General features: G+C 39.7%; 1 protein-coding gene across 1 annotated transcript in view; it reads right to left on the minus strand.

Annotated features, from left to right (window-relative positions):
• LOC123349371 (neural-cadherin-like) overlaps positions 1–18885 on the minus strand; it is a 109796-nt gene that overhangs the window by 53931 nt on the left and 36980 nt on the right. The window contains exons 6-10 of the mRNA XM_044987382.1: positions 17562–17811; positions 12901–13043; positions 4051–4223; positions 2884–3052; positions 1832–2002 (exon numbers count right to left, since the gene is read on the minus strand). Coding sequence (XP_044843317.1) covers positions 1832–2002; positions 2884–3052; positions 4051–4223; positions 12901–13043; positions 17562–17811 — 906 coding nt within the window. The remainder of the gene's footprint in view (positions 1–1831; positions 2003–2883; positions 3053–4050; positions 4224–12900; positions 13044–17561; positions 17812–18885) is intronic.

Below are 18885 nucleotides of genomic sequence, written 5' to 3' on the forward strand. Positions count from 1 at the left end.
TGAGACTAGACTTACGGGAACAATTAGTAAACTATTTAACTGTTGTTTTGCCCAGTTATCAACATCGATAATTTGGTTTGTTTTCTTTTAAGAATTTTAAAAATACATGGCACTGAGAACTCCCTTCCTTCCCCACAAAAGGAAGAGCTCGGGATCACATTTTAACTTATGCTACCAAATATGGCTGGAACTCTATTCTTCTGAGATATTCAGTCAATTTTCTTTAAAACCTTCTTAAACTTTTTATTGTGATTGAATACATACTATTTATGAATGAATGATACTGTACATATATTTAAATGGTATTGTAATATACTGTATGAAACCAGAAAAAAATTGCATTTGAATTATCAAACAGGCAGAAAGACAATTAACTCAAAAGGGTGTGAATTCCTGCGAGCACAAGAGGATCTGCCAGACTTAAAATCCATGAAAATCCAGAGTTGAGTCTGAAACCTGTTGTGTGTTTATTTTCCAGCATAAAAAGGACTCCAGTCTTTCAGGAAAGTGCCAGATAATTCCCATTAGTCTTAATGAGAGTTATATATATTAGTTGGCAAGAAAAGACCCCAATAATATAGTACTGTGGGTAAAATCAAGCATTGTTTGAAAAACCTGCAACACTCAGCAAAGTGGTGGATCAGAGATATAGTTTCAGACACCTCCAAATGTCTTTGCTTTGTGAGCAGGGGCAGCTCCAGGCACCAGCGCAGGAAGCGTGTGCCTGGGAAGGCAATTCGGCGGCGGGTACGCCAAAGGCGCGGGACCAGCAGATCACCCACAGAACCGCTGCCGAATCCACGTGACCAGCGGACCTCCCGCAGAAATGCCGCCGAAGGCTCCCTGACTGCCGTGCTTGGGGCGGCAAAAAACATAGAGCCACCCCTGTTTGTGAGTTTAATTCAGTATTTAATATCTAATAATTACAAAATGCTTAAATCTGATAGACTGAAGCATTATCTTATAATTATGGCTTTAGATGATTTTTTAAAATATGCATTATTTATTCAATAGACCACAACATTATGATCTATTGATTCAATGGACTAAAACATAAGCAATATTTGGAGATCTTCTTCACAGGTGCATAGAATCTCCTTTATGGCACTGACAATTATGCATGTGTAATTGCATAGATTTTTGACGTTATATTTTGTAAATTTTCATGCCAATCTGTAGTATGTATCTTATGCTAAAATGGATATGAATTTTTTTTAAAGTTATTGAAAATGCTCCTGCATATATACGGTAGCCAGTTTTCAATCAAACTGACAATATCTTTAATTACTAATTAGCTGCAAAATGTCTTTTTTCCCCAAAAAACTGTTAATTTTTTTAAAATAATAAAATTTAGATCCATGAACAAAATGAACAACAACAACAAAAATTTAAAACCCTAAGGAAACTTAAATGGATGAAACTCAAATGGTAAAAATGAAGCATGCTACCAAAACATGTTAACTGGAAAACTACATGAAGTAATAGTAAGGTCTGACCTTGCAAACACTTATGCACATTATTAACTTTACAGACCCTGAGTAGCCAATAGACACTTGGACTACACAGCTGAGTAGAGTTACTCATACATGTAATCACTTGCAGGATTTTAACACGTAACAATACTCAAGAAGGACTCTGGGTCAGGATTGTGTCTGATACCACCATGTGCACTGTATAACATTAAATGCACCAGTCTGATTGTAGTTGCACAGTAATTTTGCCAATAATACACAAGAGTAGGTGTGGGGCAGGGAAACCAAAACAAAAATCTTAGACATCAGGTAAGCTCACACTCAGGGTACTGAAACTCTATCCAATGACTCTCAATTACATTCATAGCGGGTGTTTTCAAATCTAGGATCATTGTCATTTTGGTCCAGGATGACAACATTTATCTGACAGATTCCAATGAGAGGTTCTGCAGCCTGGTCTGTCGCAGTCACAGTAATAGGATATTCCCTTTGGTTTTCTCGATCAAATCTCTGAAGAGTTGTCAAGACTCCTGAAAACAGATTAAAGAGTTTTAATATTATGTATTTTACTAAAGACTTTTTTTTTCTTTGAAGCCATTTGGAACTTTTTTTTCTTTTTAACTGTCAAGTGGTAGAAAAGAACATTTTGAGCTACAATGTAATGGGCAAAAAAATTCATCAGTGAATTGGTGTAAATTGCATGTTGAATTACAGAGCCCAATCCTGCAAAGTCTTAAGAATTTCAGTAGCACTACTCATTTACCTAAGTTTGCACACCTAAATCTTTGCGACATCGGGGCCCTAATTTAGAAAATGGATGTAAGCACCAAGAGAATTCTGAATGGAAGGAATTGTGCAAAATGAATCCAATTTTTAAGTGTTTGCAGAATCTGGCACATTTTGTGTGTTTTGCACCCCTGGAATCCCCATCTGGATTTACATGCTGGAAAATATGAATTTGCTAAGTATGTTTTCTGCTACAAAATACTGAAAATTTGTGGGGGGGAGGTATTTCTAGAATGTCTTTGTTCTTTGAAAGAGACTTTTGAAACCACCCTTCAGATATGTCATTCATATTTTATAAATTGATTTTCAGATAAAGCACATTTAAAAAAAATTAAAATCTATTTACAAATTAAAAATAAACATATCACACTGAAGAAGTACTTCTATACTTCGAAGAAAACAAATTCTAGTTAAGTTCAGAAGAGTTATCGAAGTAAAAGCAGAGGAAGATTTGTTCACACTATATTTATATTTTATTTGAATATAACAAATGGTTTGAGTCTCATGTTACTCAAACCAGTATCACACTGGTGTAACTACACTGACTTCAACAGAGTTACTCTTAATTTACACTAGTGTAAATAAGATCAGACTGTAGGCCAAAAGGTTCTGAGATTTGTTTTACCTGTATCAGGATGAATACTAAATGCTGGTAAGGCACCATCTCTATGCATCATGCCATATTTCACTCTCCCATTGGCTCCTTCATCAGCATCAGTTGCCTCAACCTGCAGTACAAATGTTCCTGAAGGCTGGTTCTCCAACACAGAAGCATGTTCCCGATAATATTGACACTAGGGAAAATACTCAAACATTTTACATGCCATTTTACTTAAATTAACATAAATAAACTATTCAGACATTCTGAGATATGCACATTTATTGTTTCTGAATATATCTTGAATAATCCATAACTTCACTTTTTACTTTGTTATTTTTAAGCTATATGGAGATGCTTAGTGGCCCTATTTCTTGCAAGCAAGCAAAATATTTAGACAAAGTTGCTGCTGTCATATATGCTTCTAATTTTAAGTGTCTTTTTCTCTGATAATTAATGCCTTATATAGAATCTGCACCCTGCTGCAATTTTAATGCAATGCAATGTCAATTTTTTTTTTTAAGAAAAGCTTTCAATACAAGATTGCTTTGCCAAGAATAGGTGAATACTAACTGCACCTGATCCTTAATGACAACAGGAAAAATAGCTGACAATGCAAAATATGCAATGATGTCCACCCATATATCTGAGCACAGTACCAAGCTCATAATGTTTTAGCAAATAAAGTTAATCAGCATTCCTGAAAAAGCAATGTCAGTTTATACTGCAGTCTCTCATATGAACAAAACATCTACATTACATTGTTTATATTCAGTATTTAATAGAGATATTGAAGGATGTAACAATAGATAACACAAATTAATAATGAAATAAAATACATAAATACTCAATTAAAAATACAGTTTAAGATAAAATCTTTTCAATCTCTGTCCTTCAACATAAATCTAGACTCAAATTCCCAATCAATTAAGGAAGAAGTCTGCATACTTTATAGAAGCATATTTGATTATTATAGCAAGTCTACTGTACATAAGATATTACCTATCTGGGCTGGAGATAAGGCTCGTGGCATATAAACAACTATTCATTTTACATACAGGACAATTTTTGTTTAGTAAAAGGTTAGGAGTTGTGCCTGCACCTCTTCACATACGACATACTGAACCCACTAAACCCTTATTCACTAAATCCTTATCATTTGACGTTATAACACACATGACCTAATGTATTTACCTTCTGAAATATAGGTTTGTTATTGTTGACATCATCAATTCCCACGATGACCAGTGCTGTACTAGTGAGAGAGTGAGGCCCACCAGAGGCATTATCATCAGTAGCTGTGACATTAAGTATGTACTCTGTCCCCTGAAGCTTAGGAAGTGGGCTCGAGCGAAGTCGAATTAATCCTGGAAGATCAGTGACAATAGATTTTGTTTGTCTTTCTTGTTTTTCTCCTATTTGAGAATTATTATTCCCGCACCACTAGCATGAACAACCACCACTTATGTCTGATTTACACACAAAGTGGCACTGATTTAACTAAAGGTGTGATTTTAGTTAAACAGGTGCAACTACATGTACACACATTCTTAATCTAATTTAATATCATCCATGTGAGGAGCTTGATCCAAACCCATTGACATCAACAGAAAGACTCTCATTGACTTAAATGGATTTGGACCATCGGGGGTGGAAGTGGAGGTGAGGTTATACCAATTTACCTCAATCCGTTTCTAAATTGTAATTTTAAACTTTAAACTGTAATTGCCAGTCTCCTAACTCTGGCTAGAGGGATAGTGACGTTTTTTTCCCCTAGAGTGAAATTATTTCTGCCAGTGAAACCCAGAAGTCTGAGCCAGCTTCCATATTCAAATCCCCCAATTAATAATAGAATAGCCTACTGCTGTGTCTAAGGCAGCTGCAAATACCCACAGGCTAGGTCTGTCTTCGTTTTGCAACCAGGTAACAGTACTGTACCTTAGGGCAAATCCTAAAGTCACTTCCAGCCCAGGTAGCTAGGCCAGGCACTGGGTAGATATGCAGTAGGAAGAGGCTGACCCCAAAAGGCCACAGAGCATCTGTGGAGCCACTCCATGGAGGCTAGTCCAGTACAATGTCTGGAATAGCCTCTGTGGGTCCTTATGCAGCCCTCACAAACAAGGCAGGGAGAACCAGAGGAGCTGCCCCCCATATTCTGACACACAGATACCCTATTATACAGTGAGATTGCTGAGGTTGCACTGCAGCTGTGGAGGCTGGGGCAGGATTTGTCCACATGGGGACAATACAACTTATTACTATACATGTAATACAATGTATGCTACTTTCTATACCATAGCACTACTTATTTTCATATGGATTTATTTCAATGAATGTAGTTATTGTGTATTTACTGCATTCTCACGTTAAACACCACCAAAATGGCCGGCTCCTCCTTACATCCCCACAGTGGCATCACCTGTCAGGCAGGGCACAAAGGGACTGCCAGAGTAAGAGATATGAAGGATCCATTATATAAGCACATCAGACTGCACCAATCTGAGAAAGTACAGTGAGCAGCTGCCACTCTTTTGCACCAACATCCATCAGTCATGTCTATTATTTATCTGGCATAATAGAAACTGTCACAGGATCAGTGTCACTCACTTTGCTTGCAAATGTCTCATCTTTGCATTTATTTTTGACACATAGCTCAGCTTCACCTTGGCACTTCTGTAACAATAGGGTATGACTATTTCTTTGACATTATCTCTTAAATTAAATCGCTGTAGGCTAGTGCATAAATCTGTTTGATTTCATCAAACTAACCCAAACCAAAATATATTACTGAAGAAAGCTGTCGCACCTAGATTAACTTCCAGAGACAATAGAGCACTAATCTGGAAGCAGTCACTACATATTCTCACACATGTACCTACTGGGCCTGAGGTGCTAAGGGACAAATTTTTGAAGGTATTTAGGCACATAAAGATGCAGATAGTCACTTGGATTTTCAGAAACACATGGGTGCCTAACTCCGACTGAAATCAATGGGAGTTAAGTGCTTTTGAAAATTGCACTAGATGCCTCTGCATCTTCAGGAGCCTAAATACCTTTAAATTCTGTCCCTAAGAGCCTCCAACTCCTATCTGAAGTTGGGATGGGTTCAATCCCCAGATTTGCAGCAATTTCCTGCAGCATGTTCCATGGCATATCTTTTTGGAACATTTCTATTAAGTCTGAAATATGTTCAGAACTGTAACATTAATATTGCAAAAACACTATTTGCATTGAAATTAAACTTTCATGCTAAGTGAAACCCTATGACAGTGAAATGAACAGAAGGAAGGATCTGTGACAGCTCACTTCCCTGTGCTCAGCTGACAGAGCTCACAGTTTGCAAAGACTCAGGGTCACATTCTGACAGCAGTTAAATCAGGTTAAATTAGGGCTGTCAAGTGATTAAAATAATTAATTGCGATTAATCGCACTGTTAAAGAATAATAGAATACCATTTATTTAAATATTTTGGATGTTTTCTACATTTTCAAATATATTGATTTCAGTTACCACACAGAATACAAAGTGTGCAGTGCTCACTTTATATTATTGTTTGTGATTACAAATATTTGCCTAGTAAAAAACAAAAGAAATAGTATTTTTCAATTCACCTCATGTAAATAATGTAGTGCAATCTCTTTAACATGGAAGTTGAACTTACAAATGTAGAATTATGTACAAAAACTAATTGCACTGCAATAACTCCTCCTCCCCTGAACGTGCTGTGTCCCTGCCCCTCTCCCTATCTCCCAGCACTTCCTGCCCGGCTGCTGGCAAACAGCTGTTTGGCAGTGTTAGCATGCTCCAGGAGGGAGAGGGAGGAACGGGAACATGGCACACTCAGGGGAGGAGGCAGGGAAGAGGCAGGGCCGGGGCGGGGATTATGTGAAGGAGTTTGAATAGGGGCAGGGAGGGGACCTTGGGGAAGGGGTGGGAATGGCGCGGGGCCTCATGGAAGGGGTGGAGTGGGGGTGGGGCCGTGGGAAGGGGGAGGTCTAGCACACACGGGAAAGAGGGAAGTCGGCGCCTATGCTCAGTCCTACTTCTTGTTCAGCCAACTGCTCAGACAAACAAGTTTGTTTATATTTGCAGGAGATAATGCTGCCCACTTCTTGTTTACAATGTCATCTGAAAGTGAGAACAGGTGTTTGCATGGCACTGTTGTAGTAGCTGGCGTCGCAAGATATTTACGTGCCAGATACGCTAAAGATTCATATGTCCATTCATGCTTCAATCACTATTCCAGAGGACATGCATCCATGCCAATGACAGGTTTATGCACATTGGTTGCTACAGGCAATTTTGGTTACTTGACAGACTCACTCATTCAGGACAGGATAGTCTGTGGCACTTGGAATCACCACCTGCAGAGCATCTGCTCTGGGAAGGCAATCTCTTATTAGACAGATGCTTAGACATGGGGCATGCAGCAGAAGCTTCAAGATAAAGAATGAAAGTCCTAGGAGACACTACAACCCCATCAGTACATGCAGGGAGACAACAGCAAAGGAGAACAAGCGGCCAATGTACCACACCCATAGCAAGAAGCATTTGTTGTGGGAAACAGCACGAGCGGGTAAACAGGGAGAAGTGCCATGTACTAGGAGAGCATTGCAAGAAATGGGGCAAGTTGAACCATTTTAGCAAGGCATGCAAGAGCACAGGAAGTCTCAGAAGGATTCAGTCAGATTTGTACAAAAGGGGAATGGCATACCAGACAGTAGTGGTGACACCATGACTCTCTTCTTGACTCTGAGAGCATATTAGGTTCAGGAAAGCAACAAGGGACAATAGCAACTTCCGTGCATGCATCAGTAGTAAAAAGGAAATGCCATGTGCAATTTCAGCTGGATAGCGGGGCCTCCTACAGTGTGATTCCTCAGGGTGAACTGGACTCGAACACACCCTTTATAAAGAGCAAATACAATCTAATAATGCACAATAAGAGCTTAATGCAGCCTGTAGGAAAATGTGACCTCATATTAACTAACCCAAAATATAACAGATGGTACCCACTGACGTTTGTGGTGATGGCATGTAAGCACATACAAGGGAAAACAGCCATATAAGCTATGGATCTGATCAGGGTACAGCATCAGAATTGTATAGCTGCAGTGCAAGAAGCAAAAGGAGTCTAATGGACAACAGAGACAATTTCAGAAACATATGGGGATGTTTTCAAACGTGACAAGTGCCTCAAAGGAAAGCTGCAAGTGGAAGTAGGCCCCAGAGTGGAATATGTGCTTACCACAAAGGAAAATTCCAGTGGCACTATGTAATCCAGTACAAAAGGAGCTCAAAAGTCGGCAGAACAGGGGTATATCAGCTTCTGTAGAGGCCAATATATCCTGGGTAAGCAGCATAGTGGTGATAAAGAAGCCAAGAGGCAAATTATACATCACCATACACCCAAAGCCACTGAATCAGGCAAGTAAAGATGTCACTATCCATGGCCAACAATTGATGATATCGTGATAGAACTCTCCAAAGCCAGAATCTTTACAATCTGTGATCTTTGTAGTTCTGGCACATAAGCCTGGATAAACAGTTCAGAATGCTGGCAATCTTTGCAACCCCACTCGGTGGGTACAGATGGTTAAGCATGCCGATACACATAAGCTTAGCACCAGAGATGTTCCAGAGAAATTTCACCTAAATACTGGACGCATTGCTGGGGATGAAAATAATTGCAGAACATATCTTCATTGTAGGCAAAGGGAGCAATGATACAGAAACTGAATGAGACCATGACAGAAAACTACAAACTTTTCTTCCGTGATGCTGAGACAAGAACATAAGACTCAAGCCAGAAAAAAATGCGACTCAGTGTGAGATGACATACACTGGACATCTGCTTACAGCAGAGGGACTAAAAGCAGAATCCAACAAGATCAAGGCAGTCAGAGCCATGCAAGCTCCAGTGGATGTGAAACAGGTATGGCACTTTATTGGAATGACAAATTTTCTGTCCAAGTTCTATCTGTATGTGGCTGCAGCAGAAGAACTCATACATCAGCTCACAACGCAGGATATTGACTAAGGCTCAGAGGTACCCAATAGTAAACATTTAACATGCTGAAACAAACGATAACAGATTCCCCTGTCCTGAAGTACTACCAGACAGAGGAAACATTGACACTCCAGTGTAATACCTCTGAGAAAGGACTGTGTATAGTTTTTTTTGCAGGAGCAGCCAGTTGCTTATGCCGACAGAGCCCTGTCAGAGACTGAACAGGGGTATGTCCCATTAGAAAAAGAACTTCTGACTATTGTATTTGGAGTGGAACAATTCCATTAGTACATCTATGGCAACTCAATAATAGTGCAATCAGACCACACTCCCCTAGAGACAATTATAGCAAAGCCCCTTCTTAGTGCTCCAGAGAGATTGCAGCACATGTTGATTCAACTTCAGCACTATCAGACAGAGATCAGATACTGTTCAGAATGACTACTGGTGTTAGCGGACACCCTGAGCAGGTCATATATACACAGCATCAGTGAGTTGGGAGAAGGGAATTAGGATACTAAATCCATTAACATGCTGCACTATCTCCCCAGTTTCAACAGCAAAGCTGATGGAAATCAAAGAGGCTACAGAAAAGGACATCCAACCACAGGCAGTCAAGACAGCGATACTAACAGAAGACAAAAGCCAAGTACCAGTCGGAGCAGAACCACATTTTCAGATTAAAGATGTGAGGAGTGTGCAGGATGGAATTATATTTCAAGGGCAGAGGGCTGTTGTCCCTGCCTCATTATGTAAGGATGTCATACAAAAAATGCACACCTCACACCTGAGCACTGACTGCTGCCTTAAGCAGGCCCAAGAGCATATTTACTGGCTGGGAACATATACATAACTACACTTCTTGATGGTAGGACGTGACACCTGCTAGTTATATGAGAGCTGTCCACCCAATCACGGGAAAGGGGGGGGAGCAGACTTATTCACCTTCAATGAAAAGCGATACTTGATTACGGTAGACTACTATTCAAACTTTTGGGAGGTCAATGCCCTTCGGGATACAAAAAGTAAGGCAGTGATTGGCAAACTGAAGGCCCACTTTCTGAGATATAGCATTCTGGACACTGTATCCCCTGACAATATACCCCAATTTGCCTCAGAAAAATTCAAGGAATTTGCAAGCAAATAGGAGTCGAAGCACCATACCTCCTCCCCAGCCAAGGTGGAATCAGCTATGAAAACAGCTAAGAGACTATTACACAAGACTGTGCTTTGTGATTCAGATCCTCAGCATTCTGGTACACAGGAATACCCCAACACAGGAGTGCCGAAACAGTCCAGCACGGGCACTGATGGGGCGAAGGACAAAACTCTGCTACCAATGAAAGGAGATCTGTTGCAGCCTGAAGTATAGAGATAACGCTGAGAGGAGATGGCCAACAATCAGAAAAAGCAGGCACTAGAGTACAACAAGTCAGCTAAGAACCTACCAGCCCTGGAGACAGGCACTCCTGTGGGGATCCAGCCATTAGAGAGACACCAGAAGGAATGGGCTAAATGATCTGCAAGGGTGCAGTGGGATTCACATCATCTGAGGTGACATCAGAAGAGAGACAAGTGACAAACTCAAGGAGCTCAAGCTATTTAGCTTAATAAAGAGAAGGTTAAGGGGTGACTTGATAACAGTCTATAAATACCTACACAAGGAACAAATATTTAATAATGAGCTCTTCAATCTAGCAGAGAAAGGTAAAACACAATCCAGTGACCAGAAGTTGAAGCTAGATAAATTCAGACTGGAAATAAGGCATACATTTTTAACAGTGAGAGTAATTACCCACTGGAACAATTTACCACAGGTGGTGGTGGATTCTTCAGGACTGACAATTTTTAAATCAAGATTGGATGTTTTTCTAAAAGAAGTAGGAATTATTTTGTGGGAGTTCTATTTTCTGTGTTGTATGATCACAATGTTCCCTTCTGGCCTTGGAATCTATATATTCAAAGGAACAGGAAGCACTTATGAGCCAGAAGCCCAGAGAGAGCTTACAGAGCTACAGCGACTATCACAGAACAGAAAGACAGAAAACCATTGGAGGCAAAGCTCACCGGAAAGGAGACTGCAAAGACAGACAGTTTGCTAGACTTGGAGACAGGTGACAGGGAGACAGAGATAGGTCACTCCCAGTATGATCACATGTTGAGGAAACCAAACTATCTGAAAGACTATGAAACCATCTGCGTCTGTGGTAAAGAGAAGACTTCAATTCAGATATGTGTTAGCAACCTCTGTCTGAGAGAACATGGATGCAGCTCTGGACACCAGCTATGTTTTTAATGTTTATATTAAAATTTTTATAAAATAAGGAAGATGTATCATGATCAATGGAAATGGAGTCAAAGAGCCCATGTTTCCTGGAGTGACTTTTATCAAGGGAACAGCAGGAAAACAGGGATTGTGAGGAGCTGGGCTAGAAGCAATGCAGCCACATGGACAGAGCAGTGCACAGGGTTTAATAAAGTTCTACTTGTTCAATTTAACCTGCATTCAGCTTCGTTCTTTACTAATAAAACACGTAAGACTTATGCTGGTTCTCTTCACAGAGGAGAACTTCACCTAAGGGAGCACAAGAACTGCCACACTGTGCCTGGTCCCTCATTGGATGCACAAGTGACAGGGAGACTCCTTGTGCCCTTTTCTTCTCTGGGCACAAACAAGCTCTAAGTGAGTGGACAGTGTCAGAACAAGGAGGATTTAAGGCTACGTTAGCATTATAAGTACGGAATATGGTACTATTCTGTTCAATAAAATGCTGTCTTCAATAATGCTAAACCACAGACCCTGCAGTCCTTATTCAGTCCTTCATTTGGCCCATTCCAACAAGTCAACGAGATTTTTACCTACTTCAGGACTGCACAATGAGATCTGAACATGCACAGTATGCCTCTATACCAGCATATGCTAAATCAGACAGTATAGTGCAATATCTTTGCACATCATAGTATACAGGTTATGCTTTCTGACACCATTTTGTCTTTTTAATAAGAATGTTACGACCAAGAAAACAGCCACTCATATATTCAATATCAGATTGAAATAGTGAACATGGCTCAAAGCTCTTCGTGGCAATTCAAATCCCACACCAATTTTTGGAATATAATTTTTAGCAACCTAAGTTATTAATTTCCTAAATGGTATGTTTTCCAATTCCTTGGCTGAATGCTTTGGTAACTATGGAACTGGGATGCAGCATATGTTTGCTGATTGGGTAACTATTCTCTCTCAGTTGACTGATTCAATCAGACAATGCAGTGAACAAATAGCCAGGGATGTTATAAAGTTGTTAGGAAAATGATATACATTAAACCCGAGTTAAAGAGGCAAAGGCACCAATTCTGTGGGTGCTCCAGGGCTGGAGCACCCACGGAAAATTAATAGTGGGTGCTCAGCACCCACCGGTGGGCTCCTCATCCCCCTCCCTCACCCAGTGTCTCTCACCGCCAGCGGGCTCCACAAATCAGCTCCCGCCCACTCCCTGCCTGAGCTCTCTCCTGCCAGGAATGTGCCAGGGAGGCAGGTGCAGAGCGCTCCCCTCCTGCTAGTAACATGGGTCAGAGACAGTGCAGTGGTCCCGGACTGGGCGCAGATGGGGTCGCTGGTGGGGGATGACATGTGACCATTCGTGGGATGTCCCTTTAGATTGTGCTCCCCACAGTATGGGGAGGCACCAATTGTCTATGGGGCACCCTCAGTGGAGGGAGCAGAACAGGGACAGAAAGAGGCAGGGTGGGGAAGGGGCCGGGCCTGGCACGGAGCAGGGTTCAAGCACTCCCCGGGAAATCAGGAAGTCAGCGCCTATGTACGGAAAGATGGATTGTAAAGGTAGAATAGTTAGATTATTTTTTACCGCATACTCTTATTTGTATTGTAGCAGCTCAGCAAAAGCAGGATATCCCACCAAATAATTTTTACTGTTGATAACTATTAAAGACTGAATTCAATGTGCTGGTGTTTGCAAATAAACTGAAAATTTTCAATACTGCAGACAGAATAGCAATGGCAAATTTATCATTACCTTTCTGAGGGTCAACAACAAAGTTTCCCTTTTGATTCCCTGCTACAATGTCATAAGTCAGGCCATCACCATCAGGGTCTATCGCATTGACTGTAGCAATCAACGTATTTGGGCCTGCATCTTCAGAAACAAAACTCCTGTAGCTGTTAAAAAGAATTGTAATAAGAAATTACGACATATGAAAAAGTCAAATTAAAATATATGTACAACTGAATTTATGTCTTAGAGCAGCATTTGTTGACTGTTTAAATGTAATGTAGAGGTTTATAGTTTAATGAATAATGGAATTAACCTGATGAGATATTCTACCTTGTTAACCAATGAAACAATAAAAGTTGGACATTAAATCAACCAATTAACAGACTCTTTCTGCTTTTCCCTTTAGTAGATTTCCCCTGCAAACTTCTAGGAAAAAGAAAGTTTAACTTCAACAAGGATTTGGGTGAAATGTGGAGTTCACCGTTTTATCTACACGCACACCAAACGGAGAATGGACATATGAATGTCAGGATATACTGTAACACACATGATACATGGGGCCAGGGTACATGGGTCATCGTCATAGCTTATCACTCCAAAACCGCAACCAAGACCTTGTGTTATCACTTATCTCAAATACCGGAATTCCTCAGGAGTGCAAGATGTTGACAGGGAACTGTATCAGGCTGTGCCCAAGTGTTTGTCTAGGCTCTCCACAATCACATTTGGGGTCATCCCTCAACCTCCACTTGGTGAAATTATCACCAGTTTTTCCCACCCGAGCTCTCACTCGATTTAGAGTACACTAGGATTCTTGTTCAAAATACAAAAACAAAAACACCCCCCCTCAAATAAAAAACCTAAAATATGAGTAAACAAAAAGTACACTGGTGTAAGCCCAGAGTAACTTCACTCAGTTCACTGAGATTAGGGTGACCAGACAGCAAGTGTGAAAAATCAGGACAGGGGGTGGGAGGTAATAGGAGCCTATAGAAGAAAAAGACCCAAAAATCGGGATTGTCCCTATAAAATTGGGACATCTGGTCACCCTGAGATCAGAATCAGTCCCAACATGGCCAGACTTGCAAGATGAAATCAGCCACACTCAGATACCATGACAATAAGGGCCATATATATTCCTAGACAAAGAGACTGAATTCAAGACAAAACTTCCCTTACATTTTACATGTATTGACTTGTGTGTGTGTATTCATTGGTGCATTGGTGGGGTAGCATTTAATATGCAACCCAATAAGGGAACTAAATGATTCTGGTTTAGCTCAGCTATTCAAAACTCCAGGGCCATTGTCTTAGCTCTGCATCAGAAAACCAAATGAACTGTAACTCTGACAACTTTAAGCATTAAATATAGGAGCAAAAGAGTTCAAATCATCAAGAAAGGTCTCTGAAGAAGCAGAAGGAGAAAACTGACCAAATGAAACGGAGTGGTAGCTTAAAGCAACTCATAATCGAGGAATAGGATAATTATGGGGAGAGAGAGCTCCAGGCTAAGAATTATGAGTTTATACTGGACTGTAAATCTATTTAAACAAAGCATTAAAAGGACAACATCATCTTGATTTGTATCTCTGCATTGGTCCATGATTGAGCATAAAATTAACTGCAGATTAGTGTCTTTAGAGGAACTAAATTACAGATGATCACAAGGAATCTATGTAACAGAGCCAACATCAGACAAGAACTGCTTGAAGTTCAACCTTAGATTCAGGAAGGCATCAGCAACGTCAAGATAAACCAAAATGAAAGCTTTCACCTGGAATGTAGATAGAGAACAAAAGAACAGGTTTTGGAAGGAAGATAAGGAATTTGGGGACTTATCCTCTTAGGTACTGAGCAACACCTGCAAAGTGCTCAGTACTTCAGATTCAGGTCTTTGGACTGTGTCTATAAAGCATGGATTGATCATGAAACATTGGGACAACTTCTGTTCTCATTTGCACCTATACAGTCCCACTGAGTTAAATAAAAATTGCATGCATTCACCTGACGGCAGAATTTGGCTTTATGTTCATCTCCAAATGTACGCAATGGCTACACAGACTGCAGATGTAAAATAATAACCCTCTATGAAAGAATTTTTCATAATTAAAAATAATGCTAAATTTTTACAATATCCCCTGGTAAACTTAAACAGGAAGCCTGTTTTTCTTTTGCTGAACATATGCTCTGTTTTGACGAAGAGCGGTTCACAACATCATGAGTGCTGGCACTCATTTTCTAACAAAAAACGGTACTACAATGAAGCATTTGTTTTTAAAGAAATAACCACATATAAGATTAAACAATTATGTGGACACTGCAAAAAGATACAAGAAATAAGAGGATAATGGATTAGTGTGCCTGTCAGCCTTGATAACATCCATTTAAGAGTCTGGAATATTTTTTTTTTTAAAGGGGAGCATGTTCTGAAGAACCATAGTCTTTAGATTCTGGATTAGCCCTATTTGGACAGGCAGAGGACTACTAAGAATTTTTCAGCTCTTTTCATGGCCAAACTACCTGAGGGATGTTTAGTTCTCCCTCAGCTGTTGGCTCACTAGAAGGACGGAAGGTAGGAAATTGTAAAGACACATATTACCTTTAGGTATTATAAGGACTGTCAAGAAGTCTTGACATCGTGTTCAGACAAACCACAAGTTTGGCACCATTAAAATCCCTTCCTGATCTTTGCTCTGAGCAACTTTTACTTTTAAGCTGATGCATAAAAGTCAGAATTTGACAGTGGTAACCTGGGAATTCCACTGCAGAGTCTGTAACTTGCATGTAAGCTCATACTGCTTTTGACACAGATTCAGACACTTGTAAGACTCAAGGTTTAAAGAGGACTGTGCTTACTGAAGCCTGGAAAATGTCCCCTTTGTTGATGGGAGATGGGACTGGGCGAGATTAAGAGCATTCCACTTATTTATTATTGACATTTATCTTGTGATTTCTTCATATTGCAGTAGTCAGTTAGGACTCTGTCATCTACTAAACATTTTGTTTTAACAATTCAGTAAAATAGTCAACATTTTGCAGCACTATCTCCAAAGCCTAAACTATCTAATTAAGGGCAAGATTCTGCCATGCATTCTGGATGTGCTGGGATGTGGAGGGACAGAGATGCTACTTGGACTCCCAACATTTCTGGCTGATTTTCTACTTGGGTCTCCTGGAGTACTCAGTCTGAAGCAGTAACTCCACCACTCTTGGAAAGGCTTTCACGTCCTGCTATATCCCCATACAACCAGCTCTGACCAACCCTGGCCAGCTCTGATCCACCCTGCACCTTTCAGACAATTAGTACTCACGCAAGCTCCAGCATGGAGTAAGGATTGTGGTATCCATTAGGATTCTGGCCAGCACTTGTGCAGGGCAGGAAGGGGGAGAAGGGATAGGAATAGTCTCCAACACCTTCCTTGTAATAATGTGAGTTCTCACTTCTAGTGGATATGTTTTCTCCCACTAACATAATGTATGTTACAAATGTAAGTTATTTAGCATGTGTAGAGTAAAGAATTATTTCAGAGATAGCAGTGGTTGGAGCCTATATGAACATAATATTTGTTTACCTTAAGACTGATGATGAAGTCCTGCAAAACTTCCCAATAAGAATTTTTAAGAAATAATTATTTTTTTTTGTAAAATTTACAAGCTTGAACTTTTTACACTACAGATTAATGACTCATTCTTGTTCCCATTTATATTAATGGAAATGTTGTCAGCAGTTTATCTCAAGAGATTTCTGATATATTGGGATACATCCAGAAAAAGACTTCTTCTAGTTTTGGATTCGACCCAAACCCAGGACCCCAGAAGAGCATTTGGATGTGGGAATTCAAATATTAAAAACTCAGGGAGGGAGATCTTGGCTATGAGGCTCCATTTCAGGTCCATCTCTATTTTAAAAATCTACTTTTGGTTGCTACCATTTGAAGTAGCTATCCTACAAGGAATGATGACTCACAGGGTCAAATTCTGTAGGAATGTTTAAGGATGTATAAGTTGGACTCAGACCCCATTAGTCTTACTTCTTCTGATTTGCCAATGTGTGAGTGAATATAAAAGATTCTATGTTGGTATGATTTATATGGTGAGGAGCTGGAAGAAGATATAAGGAAGGGGCAGCTTACTTGAGCATACATGCTTTTAAATGCTACTCTTCATTCCTTGTCTTGCTTCACTTGTCTCTTCTGGACACTTGATGTGTGAATTACACCAGCTTACATTTACTGGATCAAATTCAGAGGTGATATGTAAGGGTGAGTATAGGCTAAGTGTGTTTAAGTGAGCAAGTCTAAATCTAAATCAACCTATGGAAGTCTGAGCTGGTAGGACATATATGCTGGAAGAACCAGAAGAGGGTTCAAGACTAACTCAGACTATTCAGATTCATCAATGAAGAATGTTTCCCACAATCTTTTGAAATCATCTCTAAATTTTGTGGTTAGGAACCAAACTTAAGGACTTATTTTACTGGGAGTATGAAATTTCTGGGCCAAATCCTTGTGTAGCGTAAATCAGCATATGTCCACTCATTTCAATGAAGCTATGCCAATTTAAACAAGGTGAAGATCTGGCCCTCTGAGCACGTCTTAGTTCCTGTGATATCTCTTTACATCTTGACATCCACAAATTAAGAGCAATATTTTCAGAGTTTTAAAAACATCTTATATATTTACATTGTCTGAGAAAACTTGGGTGCTTCGTCATTCATGTTTGAAACACGGATTCTAACAGTGGCTGTCCCAGTCTTTGGCTCTTCTCCTTTATCTACAGCCATAATTATAAATTCATAAAGATGGTTGGGCCGCTCATAGTCCAACTGTGTTGCTGGGAAGATAGTACCATCTGAAGAAATGCTAAAATCTGGACTCAAAGTGTAATATATTATTTCAGCATTTTCTTCTGAATCACAGTCGCTGGCTGTCACTATTAAAACAGAAGAAAAATACAATTCCTAGATTAAGGTCTAAGGATTAAAATTATATAAACTTTAATAGACAAATTAATGAATGGCATAAAAATAACAGTAATAACATTTATTTTAACATGTGGTGCTTGAAATAACTTAAGTAGTACAGGATATAGCATATTTTATACTGTTTAACTATGGTTTGAAAACAAACTGTAAAAAAGCACATTTTTTACTTCAACTCTCAATATTTATATCAACAAGTAATCCTTCAAGGTAAGGCATTCAGTTGCCTGGCTACTTCCACCCATTGTTATTCCTTTGTCTGCTAAAGAGCCCTCTACTATCAAAAATCTTCTTCCTACGTAGATACTTACCGGTATATTCTCATGCCCACCTGATTTGTACCACTAACCCAAATTTACTTTGTCCCCAACAGGCTTGCCTCCTGCAAACACATGATTAACTTCATATACAAGAGTGGTCACAAAGAGTTCAATTAGACTACTCATATATAAAATTAAATATGTTCTTAAATGCACAATCTAAAATAACACATTACTAGATTATAAAGTTTCATTTCCCATTCAAGAGATCAGTTTTTAATGTTCTAATAATTTGCTATTTTAACCTGTGTATACTTTTTCAAATCATAGGAAAAATTAACTGAAGGAATAGCCTTAAATATGCATGCAAGTATTTATTTTGACGTAAATCTGCTTTTCTTTCAGACTCTGCCTTTATTTATATAAAAACTGATTTTTTTTCACCATTTCATGCACTACACAGAATTGCATAATTTAAAACTGAGTTATTTGATTATAAATTCAGTAGGGGCGAAACTTTGCTCCCCTCACTCACCTAAACACACATGCATACAGACAAAAGGCCCTGAATGCAGCAGAACTGGTGTAGTTCAGTGGAATGGGTTGGGGAGGACACAGCATGTGGACAGCCCACAGAGGCTGTGTGCACCAGGGTGGTTTCAAAGGTGCACAGAAGAGATGCACTGATGGACTCACAACTACTGACCATCTCCATCCTTCTGAAAGAGGGACACAGCAGCTGCTGGGCTACTGCAACTCTAAGGA

Source organism: Mauremys mutica, chromosome 14 (genome assembly GCF_020497125.1).
Source record: "Mauremys mutica isolate MM-2020 ecotype Southern chromosome 14, ASM2049712v1, whole genome shotgun sequence".
Lineage (NCBI taxonomy): Eukaryota > Metazoa > Chordata > Testudines > Geoemydidae > Mauremys > Mauremys mutica.